Source organism: Phodopus roborovskii, unplaced genomic scaffold, assembly GCF_943737965.1.
Source record: "Phodopus roborovskii unplaced genomic scaffold, PHOROB, whole genome shotgun sequence".
NCBI classification, from domain to species: domain Eukaryota; kingdom Metazoa; phylum Chordata; class Mammalia; order Rodentia; family Cricetidae; genus Phodopus; species Phodopus roborovskii.
Genome location: NW_026126410.1, coordinates 8,412,134 through 8,435,873, shown reverse-complemented (window position 1 = coordinate 8,435,873; position 23,740 = coordinate 8,412,134). Strand labels below are relative to the sequence as shown.

General features: G+C 54.6%; 6 protein-coding genes across 6 annotated transcripts; all 6 read right to left on the bottom strand.

Annotated features, from left to right (window-relative positions):
- Nucleotides 1-704: 704 nt before the first annotated feature.
- On the bottom strand, nt 705-2,195 carry LOC127220741 (elongin-A3-like). Its single transcript, XM_051182668.1, has one exon. It carries the CDS (start codon nt 2,193-2,195, stop codon nt 705-707), a length of 1,491 nt encoding a protein of 496 aa, XP_051038625.1.
- A 2,374-nt stretch (nt 2,196-4,569) lies between these two features.
- Nucleotides 4,570-6,060, bottom strand: LOC127220740 (elongin-A3-like). The gene has a single exon (XM_051182666.1). It carries the CDS (start codon nt 6,058-6,060, stop codon nt 4,570-4,572), a length of 1,491 nt encoding a protein of 496 aa, XP_051038623.1.
- Nucleotides 6,061-8,431: 2,371 nt separating this feature from the next.
- On the bottom strand, nt 8,432-9,922 carry LOC127220739 (elongin-A3-like). Its single transcript, XM_051182665.1, has one exon. The coding sequence runs from the start codon at nt 9,920-9,922 to the stop codon at nt 8,432-8,434; it is 1,491 nt and encodes a 496-aa protein (XP_051038622.1).
- Nucleotides 9,923-12,298: 2,376 nt separating this feature from the next.
- On the bottom strand, nt 12,299-13,789 carry LOC127220738 (elongin-A3-like). Its single transcript, XM_051182664.1, has one exon. It carries the CDS (start codon nt 13,787-13,789, stop codon nt 12,299-12,301), a length of 1,491 nt encoding a protein of 496 aa, XP_051038621.1.
- Nucleotides 13,790-16,172: 2,383 nt separating this feature from the next.
- LOC127220736 (elongin-A3-like) lies at nt 16,173-17,663 on the bottom strand. Its single transcript, XM_051182663.1, has one exon. It carries the CDS (start codon nt 17,661-17,663, stop codon nt 16,173-16,175), a length of 1,491 nt encoding a protein of 496 aa, XP_051038620.1.
- A 2,366-nt stretch (nt 17,664-20,029) lies between these two features.
- On the bottom strand, nt 20,030-21,520 carry LOC127220735 (elongin-A3-like). Its single transcript, XM_051182662.1, has one exon. It carries the CDS (start codon nt 21,518-21,520, stop codon nt 20,030-20,032), a length of 1,491 nt encoding a protein of 496 aa, XP_051038619.1.
- Nucleotides 21,521-23,740: the final 2,220 nt, after the last annotated feature.

Here is a 23,740-nt window from a genome sequence, read left to right as displayed (position 1 = left end):
TTTCCCTTACTTCGTGTAAGTCTCAAAAGAATTTTCCCCCAGTATTACCCACACCTCTGCTTTCGTTTCCACGTTTTGCTTGCTTCCACTCTGTGTCTTTGAATCCTGTACCTCTCCAGAAGTGGGATCCAGGTGTGGTTTTCACAATTCCACGTTTGTGTTATGAAGTGAAATATCTGAGTTGTTTGAATCTTTTTTTACACTCCTCCAGTAGTTTTCAACTTTATTAAACACAAATACACCCATGCAAACGAACATGTACGAGCACATATTTTATATTTAATACCTTTGAAGTTCAAATAGTTTTGTTCCCACTGTTTATGCAGCAATGTGTTTAAAAATCTATGTAACTATCGGTCTATGTCCGACACTACCTTTATGTATGTACAATCACCTGTCTACAGTCTCTTTGTAACGTTCTCTATCCCGTCGACGTACACCAGTGCATCTGTGTATCCCTTCAACTCTCTTTCTAAATATCTACGCAGACATGAGTAGGATGAAGATGCCCGTATCTGAACAGGAGGATTTCCCCAAACCCCGCGCTTCTTCTAAATCGGTGTTCAAACAAACAAAATAAGTACATTAAAAAAAAAAAAAAAAAAACCTACATAAACCCCTCGGTTGTCGTTTGGCCGCATTCACGGGGCAAATCCCAAAGGAGTCCGCGATGCCAGGGCTGAGGGAGAGAGAGGAAGGTCGCATCACTTCCGAGACCACCTATTCTTGTAATCCTTGAGGGCCTTGGCCATGAGCGGGGCGGCTTTCTTAGCACGGGTCTGGTCCCTGCCGCCCAGGGCGGGGCGCGGAGCCCTCTTCACAAGGTCAGTGCCAGGGCCTTGGCTGAGGCAGTTCAGGTTTTCGGGGGAGTCTTCCCGTCTGGGTGCGGAGTCTGCATGCTGGCCTGGGTCTGCGGTCAGGGCGTGGAAGGAGATCAGCTTGGTTTGGCGGTCTTGATGCTTCTTGGCTTGTGAGCTTTGGATGCGGGCTGTCAGGGCTTTCAGCCTCAGCTCGCTGGACTGCTGCAGCCTGAGGTGTGTCTGGGTCTCAGTCTGGGGGTTAGTTGGCTTGCAGGTGCGGGACTGGTCCTCTTGCTGTCTCCAGAGCCCGCATTCCTGCGGGGCCGGTTGGCTGTGAGTTTCCCACGTGCGGTCGGGGTTCGCAAAGCGTCCTTGGTGCGATTTCCTTGGGAGAGCTCTGGCTGGTGTGCGACCCGAATACACAGGCGTTTTCCAGGTCGCCCTGCGCGCCCAAGGTGCTGCTTCTCGGTCAGTGTGCAAGGAAGAGTCCTCAGGTCCTTCTCCTCCGGAGAAGCAGGCTTGGAGACCGGAGGTGAGCTCTGGGAAGGGATCGTCATCCAGGAGGAGATTCAGATCGCTGCAGCTGTGAGACTCGCCCCGAGGCACCTCTGCTCCGGGGCTCTGCGCCTCAGCTTTCCAGTTGCTTTTCCTCTTCCTCTTGCCCGGAGGCGGCGGCGCGGGCGCGGAGGAAGACGGAGAGCTGTCAGAGCTGTGGTAGTCGAGGCGAGCCTGCAAAGAAGCGGCCTGCTGGTCTTCCCGGATCCAGGGGCCAGGGGTCTTTTCCCTCGGGGGAGACGGACGCCGCTTCGCTGGCCCAGCCGCTGGCTTGCCGCAGAGGGCCTTCACCCCTTGCAGCCGCCAGGGCGCCCCAACACCTCCCTGTGGGGGCTTGCCTCCGCGTACCTGTACCTGGCTCTCCGCGGCTAGCTGCCTGCCCCCGAAGGACCCTCTGGGCCTCTTTCTTCCCGCTGGCTCGGAGCTTGGGCTGCGAGGTGCGCTTCGCTGCGGGCTGCTACCGCTGACCTCCAAGACCTCTCTGCCACCTCCTCCCTGTGGCCGGGAAGCAGGCTCAAGCGCCTCTGGGGAGTCTCTGCGAGGCTCTGTCGTCGCGCTGCTCTGGGAGGCAAAGTCCTGGGGTCTGGGTTCAGGCCGGGGCCCAAAGTGGGACCCCTCTGACCACTGGGCCGCTAAGTCCTTGGCAAAGGGTAGCAGGAGCTGCTGTTTCTTCAACACTTTGATGGTCTTCCTGAAGCCAATCTCCTCCAGGGTGTCGCCCAGCACGGGCAGGCGAGAGAGTTTCTTCAGGGTGCTGTAGAGCTTGCTGGGCTCTGTCTCGGTGCACAGGCGCTCCCGCAGCTTCTGCAGGGCTTCTAGGCGGCTGGGGGCCTCCTCCATCTGCACTGGCTACGACCCAAGGATCCAACCGGGCATCCAAAGAACAGCAGGCTTGACTGGGCTAGACCACCGTCTGGCTGGCGGCGGAGGCAGGGGCAGCGGCAGGGGCAGGGGCAGGGGCAGGGGCGAAGGGTGGCGGCTGGTGGCGGTGTGAGGAAGGAAAGGGCAGAGGGCAGAGCTTCTGCGCTGGGGTGCGCTTCAGGAGGCTCTGTCTGCTTGCCTGGCCTCTGTTCTGCTCACCTTTGCTTTAAGCTGGTGGCCCTGCCACGCCCCCTCACCACAGCCCAATCAACCTCCCAGGCTGCTTCACCTGGGCGGGCCATCTCCAACTCCGGGGTCTGTCAGCCACGCCCATTCCACCACCAACCCTCCACCCCCCCCCTTCCAAACGCACCGCACCGCCAGTTCTCACGCCCTTCTGGCACTGGAAAAGACCCCCATGGTTGCCAGACTTCCTCACAGGTGACCCTTTGCGACCTGGGAGGCCGCCAGTGTTCCTCTGTCCAGTCTCGCGTTGGCGAGCTCACCAGAGGGCAAGTCCAGCCTAGAAGTACATACCATGTAGTTTACCTGCTCACCATGCATGAAGAAGAAAGAGCTGAAATCCCTGTTGCTTCCACTTTTTGTGCACCTAATACAGGACCACAAGGCTTCTTAAATGAGCTTCCTTAAGTCAAGAGCTTCACCTTGGTGGGCTTGCAGCTCAGAGCATCCCTGCTCCATCAGCTGGTAGGCAGCTCCTCCCTTCTCTTTATACAAGCCAGTAGTACCCAGGGGTTCCCTCACACAGACGCATATGCAAATAGCCTGCGGGGCCATGAACTTTCATTTGGGTTTGCTTCTTGACCTTGATTCTTCATTTCCAAGATTATCCTCGGATTAGATTCTCTCTGGTTTGAATCTAATTCTTTTCCCTCTGTGTCCCATTCTCCTGCTCTCTTTCTCTCTTTCTCTCTCTCTCTGCCTCTCTCTCATCTCTCTATCGCTCGCTCGCTTACTCGGACTCCCTCTCTTTAGGATCCTGTGGACAAACAACTCACAAACCAACACATAAAAACAGAGGTACAGAAACAATCACACACACACACACACACACACACACACAGAGAGAGAGAGAGAGAGAGAGAGAGAGAGAGAGAGAGAACAGTGTGTGTGTGTGTGAGAGAGAGAGAGAGAAGAGAGAGAGGAGGGAATTGAAGCGTCCATTCCTTCCCCAGTTGTTTTTCACTCCGATTTTCCAGTCAGGAACACCACATCCTTGAATCCGGGGGCCTCTCAAGATTTTGGATCAAAGGGTGGTTCTCACTATGCCTGTCATCTTTCCCTAATGAGCTGGATTGCCCGGGGTGTCTTGAAACATTTTTCTAACATCCATTAAGTTATTGATTAATTTTGGTGTTTCTTTATTAGGTTTTTTGAGACAGGGGTTCTCTTTGTAGCCTGGGAGCCTGACCTGGAGCTTGCTCTGTTCATCAGGTGCCCTGGAACTCACAATGATCATCCAGCCTCCTTCTCCCTAGTGCTAAATGACAGGTGTTTGCCAATGCCACCCTGATTAGGATTCTTTCCTTATACTTCATCACACACACACACACACACACACACACACACACACACGCACACACCACACGCACACCCTTTTTCTTTCCTGATCCAGTACATCTTACTCCCTTTCCCTTACTTCGTGTAAGTCTCAAAAGAATTTTCCCCCAGTATTACCCACACCTCTGCTTTCGTTTCCACGTTTTGCTTGCTTCCTCTCTGTGTCTTTGAATCCTGTACCTCTCCAGAAGTGGGATCCAGGTGTGGTTTTCACAATTCCACGTTTGTGTTATGAAGTGAAATATCTGAGTTGTTTGAATCTTTTTTTACACTCCTCCAGTAGTTTTCAACTTTATTAAACACAAATACACCCATGCAAACGAACATGTACGAGCACATATTTTATATTTAATACCTTTGAAGTTCAAATAGTTTTGTTCCCACTGTTTATGCAGCAATGTGTTTAAAAATCTATGTAACTATCGGTCTATGTCCGACACTACCTTTATGTATGTACAATCACCTGTCTACAGTCTCTTTGTAACGTTCTCTATCCCGTCGACGTACACCAGTGCATCTGTGTATCCCTTCAACTCTCTTTCTAAATATCTACGCAGACATGAGTAGGATGAAGATGCCCGTATCTGAACAGGAGGATTTCCCCAAACCCCGCGCTTCTTCTAAATCGGTGTTCAAACAAACAAAATAAGTACATTAAAAAAAAAAAAAAAAAAACTACATAAACCCCTCGGTTGTCGTTTGGCCGCATTCACGGGGCAAATCCCAAAGGAGTCCGCGATGCCAGGGCTGAGGGAGAGAGAGGAAGGTCGCATCACTTCCGAGACCACCTATTCTTGTAATCCTTGAGGGCCTTGGCCATGAGCGGGGCGGCTTTCTTAGCACGGGTCTGGTCCCTGCCGCCCAGGGCGGGGCGCGGAGCCCTCTTCACAAGGTCAGTGCCAGGGCCTTGGCTGAGGCAGTTCAGGTTTTCGGGGGAGTCTTCCCGTCTGGGTGCGGAGTCTGCATGCTGGCCTGGGTCTGCGGTCAGGGCGTGGAAGGAGATCAGCTTGGTTTGGCGGTCTTGATGCTTCTTGGCTTGTGAGCTTTGGATGCGGGCTGTCAGGGCTTTCAGCCTCAGCTCGCTGGACTGCTGCAGCCTGAGGTGTGTCTGGGTCTCAGTCTGGGGGTTAGTTGGCTTGCAGGTGCGGGACTGGTCCTCTTGCTGTCTCCAGAGCCCGCATTCCTGCGGGGCCGGTTGGCTGTGAGTTTCCCACGTGCGGTCGGGGTTCGCAAAGCGTCCTTGGTGCGATTTCCTTGGGAGAGCTCTGGCTGGTGTGCGACCCGAATACACAGGCGTTTTCCAGGTCGCCCTGCGCGCCCAAGGTGCTGCTTCTCGGTCAGTGTGCAAGGAAGAGTCCTCAGGTCCTTCTCCTCCGGAGAAGCAGGCTTGGAGACCGGAGGTGAGCTCTGGGAAGGGATCGTCATCCAGGAGGAGATTCAGATCGCTGCAGCTGTGAGACTCGCCCCGAGGCACCTCTGCTCCGGGGCTCTGCGCCTCAGCTTTCCAGTTGCTTTTCCTCTTCCTCTTGCCCGGAGGCGGCGGCGCGGGCGCGGAGGAAGACGGAGAGCTGTCAGAGCTGTGGTAGTCGAGGCGAGCCTGCAAAGAAGCGGCCTGCTGGTCTTCCCGGATCCAGGGGCCAGGGGTCTTTTCCCTCGGGGGAGACGGACGCCGCTTCGCTGGCCCAGCCGCTGGCTTGCCGCAGAGGGCCTTCACCCCTTGCAGCCGCCAGGGCGCCCCAACACCTCCCTGTGGGGGCTTGCCTCCGCGTACCTGTACCTGGCTCTCCGCGGCTAGCTGCCTGCCCCCGAAGGACCCTCTGGGCCTCTTTCTTCCCGCTGGCTCGGAGCTTGGGCTGCGAGGTGCGCTTCGCTGCGGGCTGCTACCGCTGACCTCCAAGACCTCTCTGCCACCTCCTCCCTGTGGCCGGGAAGCAGGCTCAAGCGCCTCTGGGGAGTCTCTGCGAGGCTCTGTCGTCGCGCTGCTCTGGGAGGCAAAGTCCTGGGGTCTGGGTTCAGGCCGGGGCCCAAAGTGGGACCCCTCTGACCACTGGGCCGCTAAGTCCTTGGCAAAGGGTAGCAGGAGCTGCTGTTTCTTCAACACTTTGATGGTCTTCCTGAAGCCAATCTCCTCCAGGGTGTCGCCCAGCACGGGCAGGCGAGAGAGTTTCTTCAGGGTGCTGTAGAGCTTGCTGGGCTCTGTCTCGGTGCACAGGCGCTCCCGCAGCTTCTGCAGGGCTTCTAGGCGGCTGGGGGCCTCCTCCATCTGCACTGGCTACGACCCAAGGATCCAACCGGGCATCCAAAGAACAGCAGGCTTGACTGGGCTAGACCACCGTCTGGCTGGCGGCGGAGGCAGGGGCAGGGGCAGGGGCAGGGGCAGGGGCAGGGGCGAAGGGTGGCGGCTGGTGGCGGTGTGAGGAAGGAAAGGGCAGAGGGCAGAGCTTCTGCGCTGGGGTGCGCTTCAGGAGGCTCTGTCTGCTTGCCTGGCCTCTGTTCTGCTCACCTTTGCTTTAAGCTGGTGGCCCTGCCACGCCCCCTCACCACAGCCCAATCAACCTCCCAGGCTGCTTCACCTGGGCGGGCCATCTCCAACTCCGGGGTCTGTCAGCCACGCCCATTCCACCACCAACCCTCCACCCCCCCCCCTTCCAAACGCACCGCACCGCCAGTTCTCACGCCCTTCTGGCACTGGAAAAGACCCCCATGGTTGCCAGACTTCCTCACAGGTGACCCTTTGCGACCTGGGAGGCCGCCAGTGTTCCTCTGTCCAGTCTCGCGTTGGCGAGCTCACCAGAGGGCAAGTCCAGCCTAGAAGTACATACCATGTAGTTTACCTGCTCACCATGCATGAAGAAGAAAGAGCTGAAATCCCTGTTGCTTCCACTTTTTGTGCACCTAATACAGGACCACAAGGCTTCTTAAATGAGCTTCCTTAAGTCAAGAGCTTCACCTTGGTGGGCTTGCAGCTCAGAGCATCCCTGCTCCATCAGCTGGTAGGCAGCTCCTCCCTTCTCTTTATACAAGCCAGTAGTACCCAGGGGTTCCCTCACACAGACGCATATGCAAATAGCCTGCGGGGCCATGAACTTTCATTTGGGTTTGCTTCTTGACCTTGATTCTTCATTTCCAAGATTATCCTCGGATTAGATTCTCTCTGGTTTGAATCTAATTCTTTTCCCTCTGTGTCCCATTCTCCTGCTCTCTTTCTCTCTTTCTCTCTCTCTCTGCCTCTCTCTCATCTCTCTATCGCTCGCTCGCTTACTCGGACTCCCTCTCTTTAGGATCCTGTGGACAAACAACTCACAAACCAACACATAAAAACAGAGGTACAGAAACAATCACACACACACACACACACACACACACAGAGAGAGAGAGAGAGAGAGAGAGAGAGAGAGAGAAACAGTGTGTGTGTGTGAGAGAGAGAGAGAGAAAGAGAGAGAGGAGGGAATTGAAGCGTCCATTCCTTCCCCAGTTGTTTTTCACTCCGATTTTCCAGTCAGGAACACCACATCCTTGAATCCGGGGGCCTCTCAAGATTTTGGATCAAAGGGTGGTTCTCACTATGCCTGTCATCTTTCCCTAATGAGCTGGATTGCCCGGGGTGTCTTGAAACATTTTTCTAACATCCATTAAGTTATTGATTAATTTTGGTGTTTCTTTATTAGGTTTTTTGAGACAGGGGTTCTCTTTGTAGCCTGGGAGCCTGACCTGGAGCTTGCTCTGTTCATCAGGTGCCCTGGAACTCACAATGATCATCCAGCCTCCTTCTCCCTAGTGCTAAATGACAGGTGTTTGCCAATGCCACCCTGATTAGGATTCTTTCCTTATACTTCATCACACACACACACACACACACACACACACACACACACAGCACACACCACACGCACACCCTTTTTCTTTCCTGATCCAGTACATCTTACTCCCTTTCCCTTACTTCGTGTAAGTCTCAAAAGAATTTTCCCCCAGTATTACCCACACCTCTGCTTTCGTTTCCACGTTTTGCTTGCTTCCACTCTGTGTCTTTGAATCCTGTACCTCTCCAGAAGTGGGATCCAGGTGTGGTTTTCACAATTCCACGTTTGTGTTATGAAGTGAAATATCTGAGTTGTTTGAATCTTTTTTTACACTCCTCCAGTAGTTTTCAACTTTATTAAACACAAATACACCCATGCAAACGAACATGTACGAGCACATATTTTATATTTAATACCTTTGAAGTTCAAATAGTTTTGTTCCCACTGTTTATGCAGCAATGTGTTTAAAAATCTATGTAACTATCGGTCTATGTCCGACACTACCTTTATGTATGTACAATCACCTGTCTACAGTCTCTTTGTAACGTTCTCTATCCCGTCGACGTACACCAGTGCATCTGTGTATCCCTTCAACTCTCTTTCTAAATATCTACGCAGACATGAGTAGGATGAAGATGCCCGTATCTGAACAGGAGGATTTCCCCAAACCCCGCGCTTCTTCTAAATCGGTGTTCAAACAAACAAAATAAGTACAATAAAAAAAAAAAAAAAAAAACCTACATAAACCCCTCGGTTGTCGTTTGGCCGCATTCACGGGGCAAATCCCAAAGGAGTCCGCGATGCCAGGGCTGAGGGAGAGAGAGGAAGGTCGCATCACTTCCGAGACCACCTATTCTTGTAATCCTTGAGGGCCTTGGCCATGAGCGGGGCGGCTTTCTTAGCACGGGTCTGGTCCCTGCCGCCCAGGGCGGGGCGCGGAGCCCTCTTCACAAGGTCAGTGCCAGGGCCTTGGCTGAGGCAGTTCAGGTTTTCGGGGGAGTCTTCCCGTCTGGGTGCGGAGTCTGCATGCTGGCCTGGGTCTGCGGTCAGGGCGTGGAAGGAGATCAGCTTGGTTTGGCGGTCTTGATGCTTCTTGGCTTGTGAGCTTTGGATGCGGGCTGTCAGGGCTTTCAGCCTCAGCTCGCTGGACTGCTGCAGCCTGAGGTGTGTCTGGGTCTCAGTCTGGGGGTTAGTTGGCTTGCAGGTGCGGGACTGGTCCTCTTGCTGTCTCCAGAGCCCGCATTCCTGCGGGGCCGGTTGGCTGTGAGTTTCCCACGTGCGGTCGGGGTTCGCAAAGCGTCCTTGGTGCGATTTCCTTGGGAGAGCTCTGGCTGGTGTGCGACCCGAATACACAGGCGTTTTCCAGGTCGCCCTGCGCGCCCAAGGTGCTGCTTCTCGGTCAGTGTGCAAGGAAGAGTCCTCAGGTCCTTCTCCTCCGGAGAAGCAGGCTTGGAGACCGGAGGTGAGCTCTGGGAAGGGATCGTCATCCAGGAGGAGATTCAGATCGCTGCAGCTGTGAGACTCGCCCCGAGGCACCTCTGCTCCGGGGCTCTGCGCCTCAGCTTTCCAGTTGCTTTTCCTCTTCCTCTTGCCCGGAGGCGGCGGCGCGGGCGCGGAGGAAGACGGAGAGCTGTCAGAGCTGTGGTAGTCGAGGCGAGCCTGCAAAGAAGCGGCCTGCTGGTCTTCCCGGATCCAGGGGCCAGGGGTCTTTTCCCTCGGGGGAGACGGACGCCGCTTCGCTGGCCCAGCCGCTGGCTTGCCGCAGAGGGCCTTCACCCCTTGCAGCCGCCAGGGCGCCCCAACACCTCCCTGTGGGGGCTTGCCTCCGCGTACCTGTACCTGGCTCTCCGCGGCTAGCTGCCTGCCCCCGAAGGACCCTCTGGGCCTCTTTCTTCCCGCTGGCTCGGAGCTTGGGCTGCGAGGTGCGCTTCGCTGCGGGCTGCTACCGCTGACCTCCAAGACCTCTCTGCCACCTCCTCCCTGTGGCCGGGAAGCAGGCTCAAGCGCCTCTGGGGAGTCTCTGCGAGGCTCTGTCGTCGCGCTGCTCTGGGAGGCAAAGTCCTGGGGTCTGGGTTCAGGCCGGGGCCCAAAGTGGGACCCCTCTGACCACTGGGCCGCTAAGTCCTTGGCAAAGGGTAGCAGGAGCTGCTGTTTCTTCAACACTTTGATGGTCTTCCTGAAGCCAATCTCCTCCAGGGTGTCGCCCAGCACGGGCAGGCGAGAGAGTTTCTTCAGGGTGCTGTAGAGCTTGCTGGGCTCTGTCTCGGTGCACAGGCGCTCCCGCAGCTTCTGCAGGGCTTCTAGGCGGCTGGGGGCCTCCTCCATCTGCACTGGCTACGACCCAAGGATCCAACCGGGCATCCAAAGAACAGCAGGCTTGACTGGGCTAGACCACCGTCTGGCTGGCGGCGGAGGCAGGGGCAGGGGCAGGGGCAGGGGCAGGGGCAGGGGCAGGGGCGAAGGGTGGCGGCTGGTGGCGGTGTGAGGAAGGAAAGGGCAGAGGGCAGAGCTTCTGCGCTGGGGTGCGCTTCAGGAGGCTCTGTCTGCTTGCCTGGCCTCTGTTCTGCTCACCTTTGCTTTAAGCTGGTGGCCCTGCCACGCCCCCTCACCACAGCCCAATCAACCTCCCAGGCTGCTTCACCTGGGCGGGCCATCTCCAACTCCGGGGTCTGTCAGCCACGCCCATTCCACCACCAACCCTCCACCCCCCCCTTCCAAACGCACCGCACCGCCAGTTCTCACGCCCTTCTGGCACTGGAAAAGACCCCCATGGTTGCCAGACTTCCTCACAGGTGACCCTTTGCGACCTGGGAGGCCGCCAGTGTTCCTCTGTCCAGTCTCGCGTTGGCGAGCTCACCAGAGGGCAAGTCCAGCCTAGAAGTACATACCATGTAGTTTACCTGCTCACCATGCATGAAGAAGAAAGAGCTGAAATCCCTGTTGCTTCCACTTTTTGTGCACCTAATACAGGACCACAAGGCTTCTTAAATGAGCTTCCTTAAGTCAAGAGCTTCACCTTGGTGGGCTTGCAGCTCAGAGCATCCCTGCTCCATCAGCTGGTAGGCAGCTCCTCCCTTCTCTTTATACAAGCCAGTAGTACCCAGGGGTTCCCTCACACAGACGCATATGCAAATAGCCTGCGGGGCCATGAACTTTCATTTGGGTTTGCTTCTTGACCTTGATTCTTCATTTCCAAGATTATCCTCGGATTAGATTCTCTCTGGTTTGAATCTAATTCTTTTCCCTCTGTGTCCCATTCTCCTGCTCTCTTTCTCTCTTTCTCTCTCTCTCTGCCTCTCTCTCATCTCTCTATCGCTCGCTCGCTTACTCGGACTCCCTCTCTTTAGGATCCTGTGGACAAACAACTCACAAACCAACACATAAAAACAGAGGTACAGAAACAATCACACACACACACACACACACACAGAGAGAGAGAGAGAGAGAGAGAGAGAGAGAGAGAGAGAAACAGTGTGTGTGTGTGTGAGAGAGAGAGAGAGAGAGAGAGAGGAGGGAATTGAAGCGTCCATTCCTTCCCCAGTTGTTTTTCACTCCGATTTTCCAGTCAGGAACACCACATCCTTGAATCCGGGGGCCTCTCAAGATTTTGGATCAAAGGGTGGTTCTCACTATGCCTGTCATCTTTCCCTAATGAGCTGGATTGCCCGGGGTGTCTTGAAACATTTTTCTAACATCCATTAAGTTATTGATTAATTTTGGTGTTTCTTTATTAGGTTTTTTGAGACAGGGGTTCTCTTTGTAGCCTGGGAGCCTGACCTGGAGCTTGCTCTGTTCATCAGGTGCCCTGGAACTCACAATGATCATCCAGCCTCCTTCTCCCTAGTGCTAAATGACAGGTGTTTGCCAATGCCACCCTGATTAGGATTCTTTCCTTATACTTCATCACACACACACACACACACACACACACACACACACACACACACACCACACGCACACCCTTTTTCTTTCCTGATCCAGTACATCTTACTCCCTTTCCCTTACTTCGTGTAAGTCTCAAAAGAATTTTCCCCCAGTATTACCCACACCTCTGCTTTCGTTTCCACGTTTTGCTTGCTTCCTCTCTGTGTCTTTGAATCCTGTACCTCTCCAGAAGTGGGATCCAGGTGTGGTTTTCACAATTCCACGTTTGTGTTATGAAGTGAAATATCTGAGTTGTTTGAATCTTTTTTTACACTCCTCCAGTAGTTTTCAACTTTATTAAACACAAATACACCCATGCAAACGAACATGTACGAGCACATATTTTATATTTAATACCTTTGAAGTTCAAATAGTTTTGTTCCCACTGTTTATGCAGCAATGTGTTTAAAAATCTATGTAACTATCGGTCTATGTCCGACACTACCTTTATGTATGTACAATCACCTGTCTACAGTCTCTTTGTAACGTTCTCTATCCCGTCGACGTACACCAGTGCATCTGTGTATCCCTTCAACTCTCTTTCTAAATATCTACGCAGACATGAGTAGGATGAAGATGCCCGTATCTGAACAGGAGGATTTCCCCAAACCCCGCGCTTCTTCTAAATCGGTGTTCAAACAAACAAAATAAGTACATTAAAAAAAAAAAAAAAAAAAAAAAAACATAAACCCCTCGGTTGTCGTTTGGCCGCATTCACGGGGCAAATCCCAAAGGAGTCCGCGATGCCAGGGCTGAGGGAGAGAGAGGAAGGTCGCATCACTTCCGAGACCACCTATTCTTGTAATCCTTGAGGGCCTTGGCCATGAGCGGGGCGGCTTTCTTAGCACGGGTCTGGTCCCTGCCGCCCAGGGCGGGGCGCGGAGCCCTCTTCACAAGGTCAGTGCCAGGGCCTTGGCTGAGGCAGTTCAGGTTTTCGGGGGAGTCTTCCCGTCTGGGTGCGGAGTCTGCATGCTGGCCTGGGTCTGCGGTCAGGGCGTGGAAGGAGATCAGCTTGGTTTGGCGGTCTTGATGCTTCTTGGCTTGTGAGCTTTGGATGCGGGCTGTCAGGGCTTTCAGCCTCAGCTCGCTGGACTGCTGCAGCCTGAGGTGTGTCTGGGTCTCAGTCTGGGGGTTAGTTGGCTTGCAGGTGCGGGACTGGTCCTCTTGCTGTCTCCAGAGCCCGCATTCCTGCGGGGCCGGTTGGCTGTGAGTTTCCCACGTGCGGTCGGGGTTCGCAAAGCGTCCTTGGTGCGATTTCCTTGGGAGAGCTCTGGCTGGTGTGCGACCCGAATACACAGGCGTTTTCCAGGTCGCCCTGCGCGCCCAAGGTGCTGCTTCTCGGTCAGTGTGCAAGGAAGAGTCCTCAGGTCCTTCTCCTCCGGAGAAGCAGGCTTGGAGACCGGAGGTGAGCTCTGGGAAGGGATCGTCATCCAGGAGGAGATTCAGATCGCTGCAGCTGTGAGACTCGCCCCGAGGCACCTCTGCTCCGGGGCTCTGCGCCTCAGCTTTCCAGTTGCTTTTCCTCTTCCTCTTGCCCGGAGGCGGCGGCGCGGGCGCGGAGGAAGACGGAGAGCTGTCAGAGCTGTGGTAGTCGAGGCGAGCCTGCAAAGAAGCGGCCTGCTGGTCTTCCCGGATCCAGGGGCCAGGGGTCTTTTCCCTCGGGGGAGACGGACGCCGCTTCGCTGGCCCAGCCGCTGGCTTGCCGCAGAGGGCCTTCACCCCTTGCAGCCGCCAGGGCGCCCCAACACCTCCCTGTGGGGGCTTGCCTCCGCGTACCTGTACCTGGCTCTCCGCGGCTAGCTGCCTGCCCCCGAAGGACCCTCTGGGCCTCTTTCTTCCCGCTGGCTCGGAGCTTGGGCTGCGAGGTGCGCTTCGCTGCGGGCTGCTACCGCTGACCTCCAAGACCTCTCTGCCACCTCCTCCCTGTGGCCGGGAAGCAGGCTCAAGCGCCTCTGGGGAGTCTCTGCGAGGCTCTGTCGTCGCGCTGCTCTGGGAGGCAAAGTCCTGGGGTCTGGGTTCAGGCCGGGGCCCAAAGTGGGACCCCTCTGACCACTGGGCCGCTAAGTCCTTGGCAAAGGGTAGCAGGAGCTGCTGTTTCTTCAACACTTTGATGGTCTTCCTGAAGCCAATCTCCTCCAGGGTGTCGCCCAGCACGGGCAGGCGAGAGAGTTTCTTCAGGGTGCTGTAGAGCTTGCTGGGCTCTGTCTCGGTGCACAGGCGCTCCCGCAGCTTCTGCAGGGCTTCTAGGCGGCTGGGGGCCTCCTCCATCTGCACTGGCTACGACCCAAGGATCCAACCGGGCATCCAAAGAACAGCAGGCTTGACTGGGCTAGACCACCGTCTGGCTGGCGGCGGAGGCAGGGGCAGGGGCAGGGGCAGGGGCAGGGGCAGGGGCAGGGGCGAAGGGTGGCGGCTGGTGGCGGTGTGAGGAAGGAAAGGGCAGAGGGCAGAGCTTCTGCGCTGGGGTGCGCTTCAGGAGGCTCTGTCTGCTTGCCTGGCCTCTGTTCTGCTCACCTTTGCTTTAAGCTGGTGGCCCTGCCACGCCCCCTCACCACAGCCCAATCAACCTCCCAGGCTGCTTCACCTGGGCGGGCCATCTCCAACTCCGGGGTCTGTCAGCCACGCCCATTCCACCACCAACCCTCCACCCCCCCTTCCAAACGCACCGCACCGCCAGTTCTCACGCCCTTCTGGCACTGGAAAAGACCCCCATGGTTGCCAGACTTCCTCACAGGTGACCCTTTGCGACCTGGGAGGCCGCCAGTGTTCCTCTGTCCAGTCTCGCGTTGGCGAGCTCACCAGAGGGCAAGTCCAGCCTAGAAGTACATACCATGTAGTTTACCTGCTCACCATGCATGAAGAAGAAAGAGCTGAAATCCCTGTTGCTTCCACTTTTTGTGCACCTAATACAGGACCACAAGGCTTCTTAAATGAGCTTCCTTAAGTCAAGAGCTTCACCTTGGTGGGCTTGCAGCTCAGAGCATCCCTGCTCCATCAGCTGGTAGGCAGCTCCTCCCTTCTCTTTATACAAGCCAGTAGTACCCAGGGGTTCCCTCACACAGACGCATATGCAAATAGCCTGCGGGGCCATGAACTTTCATTTGGGTTTGCTTCTTGACCTTGATTCTTCATTTCCAAGATTATCCTCGGATTAGATTCTCTCTGGTTTGAATCTAATTCTTTTCCCTCTGTGTCCCATTCTCCTGCTCTCTTTCTCTCTTTCTCTCTCTCTCTGCCTCTCTCTCATCTCTCTATCGCTCGCTCGCTTACTCGGACTCCCTCTCTTTAGGATCCTGTGGACAAACAACTCACAAACCAACACATAAAAACAGAGGTACAGAAACAATCACACACACACACACACACACACACAGAGAGAGAGAGAGAGAGAGAGAGAGAGAGAGAGGAGAAACAGTGTGTGTGTGTGAGAGAGAGAGAGAGAGAGAGAGAGAGAGGAGGGGGGAATTGAAGCGTCCATTCCTTCCCCAGTTGTTTTTCACTCCGATTTTCCAGTCAGGAACACCACATCCTTGAATCCGGGGGCCTCTCAAGATTTTGGATCAAAGGGTGGTTCTCACTATGCCTGTCATCTTTCCCTAATGAGCTGGATTGCCCGGGGTGTCTTGAAACATTTTTCTAACATCCATTAAGTTATTGATTAATTTTGGTGTTTCTTTATTAGGTTTTTTGAGACAGGGGTTCTCTTTGTAGCCTGGGAGCCTGACCTGGAGCTTGCTCTGTTCATCAGGTGCCCTGGAACTCACAATGATCATCCAGCCTCCTTCTCCCTAGTGCTAAATGACAGGTGTTTGCCAATGCCACCCTGATTAGGATTCTTTCCTTATACTTCATCACACACACACACACACACACACACACACACACACACGCACACACCACACGCACACCCTTTTTCTTTCCTGATCCAGTACATCTTACTCCCTTTCCCTTACTTCGTGTAAGTCTCAAAAGAATTTTCCCCCAGTATTACCCACACCTCTGCTTTCGTTTCCACGTTTTGCTTGCTTCCACTCTGTGTCTTTGAATCCTGTACCTCTCCAGAAGTGGGATCCAGGTGTGGTTTTCACAATTCCACGTTTGTGTTATGAAGTGAAATATCTGAGTTGTTTGAATCTTTTTTTACACTCCTCCAGTAGTTTTCAACTTTATTAAACACAAATACACCCATGCAAACGAACATGTACGAGCACATATTTTATATTTAATACCTTTGAAGTTCAAATAGTTTTGTTCCCACTGTTTATGCAGCAATGTGTTTAAAAATCTATGTAACTATCGGTCTATGTCCGACACTACCTTTATGTATGTACAATCACCTGTCTACAGTCTCTTTGTAACGTTCTCTATCCCGTCGACGTACACCAGTGCATCTGTGTATCCCTTCAACTCTCTTTCTAAATATCTACGCAGACATGAGTAGGATGAAGATGCCCGTATCTGAACAGGAGGATTTCCCCAAACCCCGCGCTTCTTCTAAATCGGTGTTCAAACAAACAAAATAAGTACATTAAAAAAAAAAAAAAAAAAAAAAACCTACATAAACCCCTCGGTTGTCGTTTGGCCGCATTCACGGGGCAAATCCCAAAGGAGTCCGCGATGCCAGGGCTGAGGGAGAGAGAGGAAGGTCGCATCACTTCCGAGACCACCTATTCTTGTAATCCTTGAGGGCCTTGGCCATGAGCGGGGCGGCTTTCTTAGCACGGGTCTGGTCCCTGCCGCCCAGGGCGGGGCGCGGAGCCCTCTTCACAAGGTCAGTGCCAGGGCCTTGGCTGAGGCAGTTCAGGTTTTCGGGGGAGTCTTCCCGTCTGGGTGCGGAGTCTGCATGCTGGCCTGGGTCTGCGGTCAGGGCGTGGAAGGAGATCAGCTTGGTTTGGCGGTCTTGATGCTTCTTGGCTTGTGAGCTTTGGATGCGGGCTGTCAGGGCTTTCAGCCTCAGCTCGCTGGACTGCTGCAGCCTGAGGTGTGTCTGGGTCTCAGTCTGGGGGTTAGTTGGCTTGCAGGTGCGGGACTGGTCCTCTTGCTGTCTCCAGAGCCCGCATTCCTGCGGGGCCGGTTGGCTGTGAGTTTCCCACGTGCGGTCGGGGTTCGCAAAGCGTCCTTGGTGCGATTTCCTTGGGAGAGCTCTGGCTGGTGTGCGACCCGAATACACAGGCGTTTTCCAGGTCGCCCTGCGCGCCCAAGGTGCTGCTTCTCGGTCAGTGTGCAAGGAAGAGTCCTCAGGTCCTTCTCCTCCGGAGAAGCAGGCTTGGAGACCGGAGGTGAGCTCTGGGAAGGGATCGTCATCCAGGAGGAGATTCAGATCGCTGCAGCTGTGAGACTCGCCCCGAGGCACCTCTGCTCCGGGGCTCTGCGCCTCAGCTTTCCAGTTGCTTTTCCTCTTCCTCTTGCCCGGAGGCGGCGGCGCGGGCGCGGAGGAAGACGGAGAGCTGTCAGAGCTGTGGTAGTCGAGGCGAGCCTGCAAAGAAGCGGCCTGCTGGTCTTCCCGGATCCAGGGGCCAGGGGTCTTTTCCCTCGGGGGAGACGGACGCCGCTTCGCTGGCCCAGCCGCTGGCTTGCCGCAGAGGGCCTTCACCCCTTGCAGCCGCCAGGGCGCCCCAACACCTCCCTGTGGGGGCTTGCCTCCGCGTACCTGTACCTGGCTCTCCGCGGCTAGCTGCCTGCCCCCGAAGGACCCTCTGGGCCTCTTTCTTCCCGCTGGCTCGGAGCTTGGGCTGCGAGGTGCGCTTCGCTGCGGGCTGCTACCGCTGACCTCCAAGACCTCTCTGCCACCTCCTCCCTGTGGCCGGGAAGCAGGCTCAAGCGCCTCTGGGGAGTCTCTGCGAGGCTCTGTCGTCGCGCTGCTCTGGGAGGCAAAGTCCTGGGGTCTGGGTTCAGGCCGGGGCCCAAAGTGGGACCCCTCTGACCACTGGGCCGCTAAGTCCTTGGCAAAGGGTAGCAGGAGCTGCTGTTTCTTCAACACTTTGATGGTCTTCCTGAAGCCAATCTCCTCCAGGGTGTCGCCCAGCACGGGCAGGCGAGAGAGTTTCTTCAGGGTGCTGTAGAGCTTGCTGGGCTCTGTCTCGGTGCACAGGCGCTCCCGCAGCTTCTGCAGGGCTTCTAGGCGGCTGGGGGCCTCCTCCATCTGCACTGGCTACGACCCAAGGATCCAACCGGGCATCCAAAGAACAGCAGGCTTGACTGGGCTAGACCACCGTCTGGCTGGCGGCGGAGGCAGGGGCAGGGGCAGGGGCAGGGGCAGGGGCAGGGGCGAAGGGTGGCGGCTGGTGGCGGTGTGAGGAAGGAAAGGGCAGAGGGCAGAGCTTCTGCGCTGGGGTGCGCTTCAGGAGGCTCTGTCTGCTTGCCTGGCCTCTGTTCTGCTCACCTTTGCTTTAAGCTGGTGGCCCTGCCACGCCCCCTCACCACAGCCCAATCAACCTCCCAGGCTGCTTCACCTGGGCGGGCCATCTCCAACTCCGGGGTCTGTCAGCCACGCCCATTCCACCACCAACCCTCCACCCCCCCCCTTCCAAACGCACCGCACCGCCAGTTCTCACGCCCTTCTGGCACTGGAAAAGACCCCCATGGTTGCCAGACTTCCTCACAGGTGACCCTTTGCGACCTGGGAGGCCGCCAGTGTTCCTCTGTCCAGTCTCGCGTTGGCGAGCTCACCAGAGGGCAAGTCCAGCCTAGAAGTACATACCATGTAGTTTACCTGCTCACCATGCATGAAGAAGAAAGAGCTGAAATCCCTGTTGCTTCCACTTTTTGTGCACCTAATACAGGACCACAAGGCTTCTTAAATGAGCTTCCTTAAGTCAAGAGCTTCACCTTGGTGGGCTTGCAGCTCAGAGCATCCCTGCTCCATCAGCTGGTAGGCAGCTCCTCCCTTCTCTTTATACAAGCCAGTAGTACCCAGGGGTTCCCTCACACAGACGCATATGCAAATAGCCTGCGGGGCCATGAACTTTCATTTGGGTTTGCTTCTTGACCTTGATTCTTCATTTCCAAGATTATCCTCGGATTAGATTCTCTCTGGTTTGAATCTAATTCTTTTCCCTCTGTGTCCCATTCTCCTGCTCTCTTTCTCTCTTTCTCTCTCTCTCTGCCTCTCTCTCATCTCTCTATCGCTCGCTCGCTTACTCGGACTCCCTCTCTTTAGGATCCTGTGGACAAACAACTCACAAACCAACACATAAAAACAGAGGTACAGAAACAATCACACACACACACACACACACACACAGAGAGAGAGAGAGAGAGAGAGAGAGAGAGAAACAGTGTGTGTGTGTGAGAGAGAGAGAGAGAGAGAGAGAGAGGAGGGAATTGAAGCGTCCATTCCTTCCCCAGTTGTTTTTCACTCCGATTTTCCAGTCAGGAACACCACATCCTTGAATCCGGGGGCCTCTCAAGATTTTGGATCAAAGGGTGGTTCTCACTATGCCTGTCATCTTTCCCTAATGAGCTGGATTGCCCGGGGTGTCTTGAAACATTTTTCTAACATCCATTAAGTTATTGATTAATTTTGGTGTTTCTTTATTAGGTTTTTTGAGACAGGGGTTCTCTTTGTAGCCTGGGAGCCTGACCTGGAGCTTGCTCTGTTCATCAGGTGCCCTGGAACTCACAATGATCATCCAGCCTCCTTCTCCCTAGTGCTAAATGACAGGTGTTTGCCAATGCCACCCTGATTAGGATTCTTTCCTTATACTTCATCACACACACACACACACACACACACACACACACACACACACACACCCCACACGCACACCCTTTTTCTTTCCTGATCCAGTACATCTTACTCCCTTTCCCTTACTTCGTGTAAGTCTCAAAAGAATTTTCCCCCAGTATTACCCACACCTCTGCTTTCGTTTCCACGTTTTGCTTGCTTCCTCTCTGTGTCTTTGAATCCTGTACCTCTCCAGAAGTGGGATCCAGGTGTGGTTTTCACAATTCCACGTTTGTGTTATGAAGTGAAATATCTGAGTTGTTTGAATCTTTTTTTACACTCCTCCAGTAGTTTTCAACTTTATTAAACACAAATACACCCATGCAAACGAACATGTACGAGCACATATTTTATATTTAATACCTTTGAAGTTCAAATAGTTTTGTTCCCACTGTTTATGCAGCAATGTGTTTAAAAATCTATGTAACTATCGGTCTATGTCCGACACTACCTTTATGTATGTACAATCACCTGTCTACAGTCTCTTTGTAACGTTCTCTATCCCGTCGACGTACACCAGTGCATCTGTGTATCCCTTCAACTCTCTTTCTAAATATCTACGCAGACATGAGTAGGATGAAGATGCCCGTATCTGAACAGGAGGATTTCCCCAAACCCCGCGCTTCTTCTAAATCGGTGTTCAAACAAACAAAATAAGTACATTAAAAAAAAAAAAAAAAAAAACCTACATAAACCCCTCGGTTGTCGTTTGGCCGCATTCACGGGGCAAATCCCAAAGGAGTCCGCGATGCCAGGGCTGAGGGAGAGAGAGGAAGGTCGCATCACTTCCGAGACCACCTATTCTTGTAATCCTTGAGGGCCTTGGCCATGAGCGGGGCGGCTTTCTTAGCACGGGTCTGGTCCCTGCCGCCCAGGGCGGGGCGCGGAGCCCTCTTCACAAGGTCAGTGCCAGGGCCTTGGCTGAGGCAGTTCAGGTTTTCGGGGGAGTCTTCCCGTCTGGGTGCGGAGTCTGCATGCTGGCCTGGGTCTGCGGTCAGGGCGTGGAAGGAGATCAGCTTGGTTTGGCGGTCTTGATGCTTCTTGGCTTGTGAGCTTTGGATGCGGGCTGTCAGGGCTTTCAGCCTCAGCTCGCTGGACTGCTGCAGCCTGAGGTGTGTCTGGGTCTCAGTCTGGGGGTTAGTTGGCTTGCAGGTGCGGGACTGGTCCTCTTGCTGTCTCCAGAGCCCGCATTCCTGCGGGGCCGGTTGGCTGTGAGTTTCCCACGTGCGGTCGGGGTTCGCAAAGCGTCCTTGGTGCGATTTCCTTGGGAGAGCTCTGGCTGGTGTGCGACCCGAATACACAGGCGTTTTCCAGGTCGCCCTGCGCGCCCAAGGTGCTGCTTCTCGGTCAGTGTGCAAGGAAGAGTCCTCAGGTCCTTCTCCTCCGGAGAAGCAGGCTTGGAGACCGGAGGTGAGCTCTGGGAAGGGATCGTCATCCAGGAGGAGATTCAGATCGCTGCAGCTGTGAGACTCGCCCCGAGGCACCTCTGCTCCGGGGCTCTGCGCCTCAGCTTTCCAGTTGCTTTTCCTCTTCCTCTTGCCCGGAGGCGGCGGCGCGGGCGCGGAGGAAGACGGAGAGCTGTCAGAGCTGTGGTAGTCGAGGCGAGCCTGCAAAGAAGCGGCCTGCTGGTCTTCCCGGATCCAGGGGCCAGGGGTCTTTTCCCTCGGGGGAGACGGACGCCGCTTCGCTGGCCCAGCCGCTGGCTTGCCGCAGAGGGCCTTCACCCCTTGCAGCCGCCAGGGCGCCCCAACACCTCCCTGTGGGGGCTTGCCTCCGCGTACCTGTACCTGGCTCTCCGCGGCTAGCTGCCTGCCCCCGAAGGACCCTCTGGGCCTCTTTCTTCCCGCTGGCTCGGAGCTTGGGCTGCGAGGTGCGCTTCGCTGCGGGCTGCTACCGCTGACCTCCAAGACCTCTCTGCCACCTCCTCCCTGTGGCCGGGAAGCAGGCTCAAGCGCCTCTGGGGAGTCTCTGCGAGGCTCTGTCGTCGCGCTGCTCTGGGAGGCAAAGTCCTGGGGTCTGGGTTCAGGCCGGGGCCCAAAGTGGGACCCCTCTGACCACTGGGCCGCTAAGTCCTTGGCAAAGGGTAGCAGGAGCTGCTGTTTCTTCAACACTTTGATGGTCTTCCTGAAGCCAATCTCCTCCAGGGTGTCGCCCAGCACGGGCAGGCGAGAGAGTTTCTTCAGGGTGCTGTAGAGCTTGCTGGGCTCTGTCTCGGTGCACAGGCGCTCCCGCAGCTTCTGCAGGGCTTCTAGGCGGCTGGGGGCCTCCTCCATCTGCACTGGCTACGACCCAAGGATCCAACCGGGCATCCAAAGAACAGCAGGCTTGACTGGGCTAGACCACCGTCTGGCTGGCGGCGGAGGCAGGGGCAGGGGCAGGGGCAGGGGCAGGGGCAGGGGGCGAAGGGTGGCGGCTGGTGGCGGTGTGAGGAAGGAAAGGGCAGAGGGCAGAGCTTCTGCGCTGGGGTGCGCTTCAGGAGGCTCTGTCTGCTTGCCTGGCCTCTGTTCTGCTCACCTTTGCTTTAAGCTGGTGGCCCTGCCACGCCCCCTCACCACAGCCCAATCAACCTCCCAGGCTGCTTCACCTGGGCGGGCCATCTCCAACTCCGGGGTCTGTCAGCCACGCCCATTCCACCACCAACCCTCCACCCCCCCCCCTTCCAAACGCACCGCACCGCCAGTTCTCACGCCCTTCTGGCACTGGAAAAGACCCCCATGGTTGCCAGACTTCCTCACAGGTGACCCTTTGCGACCTGGGAGGCCGCCAGTGTTCCTCTGTCCAGTCTCGCGTTGGCGAGCTCACCAGAGGGCAAGTCCAGCCTAGAAGTACATACCATGTAGTTTACCTGCTCACCATGCATGAAGAAGAAAGAGCTGAAATCCCTGTTGCTTCCACTTTTTGTGCACCTAATACAGGACCACAAGGCTTCTTAAATGAGCTTCCTTAAGTCAAGAGCTTCACCTTGGTGGGCTTGCAGCTCAGAGCATCCCTGCTCCATCAGCTGGTAGGCAGCTCCTCCCTTCTCTTTATACAAGCCAGTAGTACCCAGGGGTTCCCTCACACAGACGCATATGCAAATAGCCTGCGGGGCCATGAACTTTCATTTGGGTTTGCTTCTTGACCTTGATTCTTCATTTCCAAGATTATCCTCGGATTAGATTCTCTCTGGTTTGAATCTAATTCTTTTCCCTCTGTGTCCCATTCTCCTGCTCTCTTTCTCTCTTTCTCTCTCTCTCTGCCTCTCTCTCATCTCTCTATCGCTCGCTCGCTTACTCGGACTCCCTCTCTTTAGGATCCTGTGGACAAACAACTCACAAACCAACACATAAAAACAGAGGTACAGAAACAATCACACACACACACACACACACACACAGAGAGAGAGAGAGAGAGAGAGAGAGAGAGAACAGTGTGTGTGTGTGTGAGAGAGAGAGAGAGAAAGAGAGAGAGGAGGGAATTGAAGCGTCCATTCCTTCCCCAGTTGTTTTTCACTCCGATTTTCCAGTCAGGAACACCACATCCTTGAATCCGGGGGCCTCTCAAGATTTTGGATCAAAGGGTGGTTCTCACTATGCCTGTCATCTTTCCCTAATGAGCTGGATTGCCCGGGGTGTCTTGAAACATTTTTCTAACATCCATTAAGTTATTGATTAATTTTGGTGTTTCTTTATTAGGTTTTTTGAGACAGGGGTTCTCTTTGTAGCCTGGGAGCCTGACCTGGAGCTTGCTCTGTTCATCAGGTGCCCTGGAACTCACAATGATCATCCAGCCTCCTTCTCCCTAGTGCTAAATGACAGGTGTTTGCCAATGCCACCCTGATTAGGATTCTTTCCTTATACTTCATCACACACACACACACACACACACACACACACACACACGCACACACCACACGCACACCCTTTTTCTTTCCTGATCCAGTACATCTTACTCCCTTTCCCTTACTTCGTGTAAGTCTCAAAAGAATTTTCCCCCAGTATTACCCACACCTCTGCTTTCGTTTCCACGTTTTGCTTGCTTCCACTCTGTGTCTTTGAATCCTGTACCTCTCCAGAAGTGGGATCCAGGTGTGGTTTTCACAATTCCACGTTTGTGTTATGAAGTGAAATATCTGAGTTGTTTGAATCTTTTTTTACACTCCTCCAGTAGTTTTCAACTTTATTAAACACAAATACACCCATGCAAACGAACATGTACGAGCACATATTTTATATTTAATACCTTTGAAGTTCAAATAGTTTTGTTCCCACTGTTTATGCAGCAATGTGTTTAAAAATCTATGTAACTATCGGTCTATGTCCGACACTACCTTTATGTATGTACAATCACCTGTCTACAGTCTCTTTGTAACGTTCTCTATCCCGTCGACGTACACCAGTGCATCTGTGTATCCCTTCAACTCTCTTTCTAAATATCTACGCAGACATGAGTAGGATGAAGATGCCCGTATCTGAACAGGAGGATTTCCCCAAACCCCGCGCTTCTTCTAAATC

What these genes read in the sequence shown, in the direction of transcription:
- LOC127220741 (XM_051182668.1), bottom strand. Translation starts at nt 2,195, where the DNA reads ATGGAGGAGGCCCCCAGCCGCCTAGAAGCCCTGCAGAAGCTGCGGGAG.
- LOC127220740 (XM_051182666.1), bottom strand. Translation starts at nt 6,060, where the DNA reads ATGGAGGAGGCCCCCAGCCGCCTAGAAGCCCTGCAGAAGCTGCGGGAG.
- LOC127220739 (XM_051182665.1), bottom strand. Translation starts at nt 9,922, where the DNA reads ATGGAGGAGGCCCCCAGCCGCCTAGAAGCCCTGCAGAAGCTGCGGGAG.
- LOC127220738 (XM_051182664.1), bottom strand. Translation starts at nt 13,789, where the DNA reads ATGGAGGAGGCCCCCAGCCGCCTAGAAGCCCTGCAGAAGCTGCGGGAG.
- LOC127220736 (XM_051182663.1), bottom strand. Translation starts at nt 17,663, where the DNA reads ATGGAGGAGGCCCCCAGCCGCCTAGAAGCCCTGCAGAAGCTGCGGGAG.
- LOC127220735 (XM_051182662.1), bottom strand. Translation starts at nt 21,520, where the DNA reads ATGGAGGAGGCCCCCAGCCGCCTAGAAGCCCTGCAGAAGCTGCGGGAG.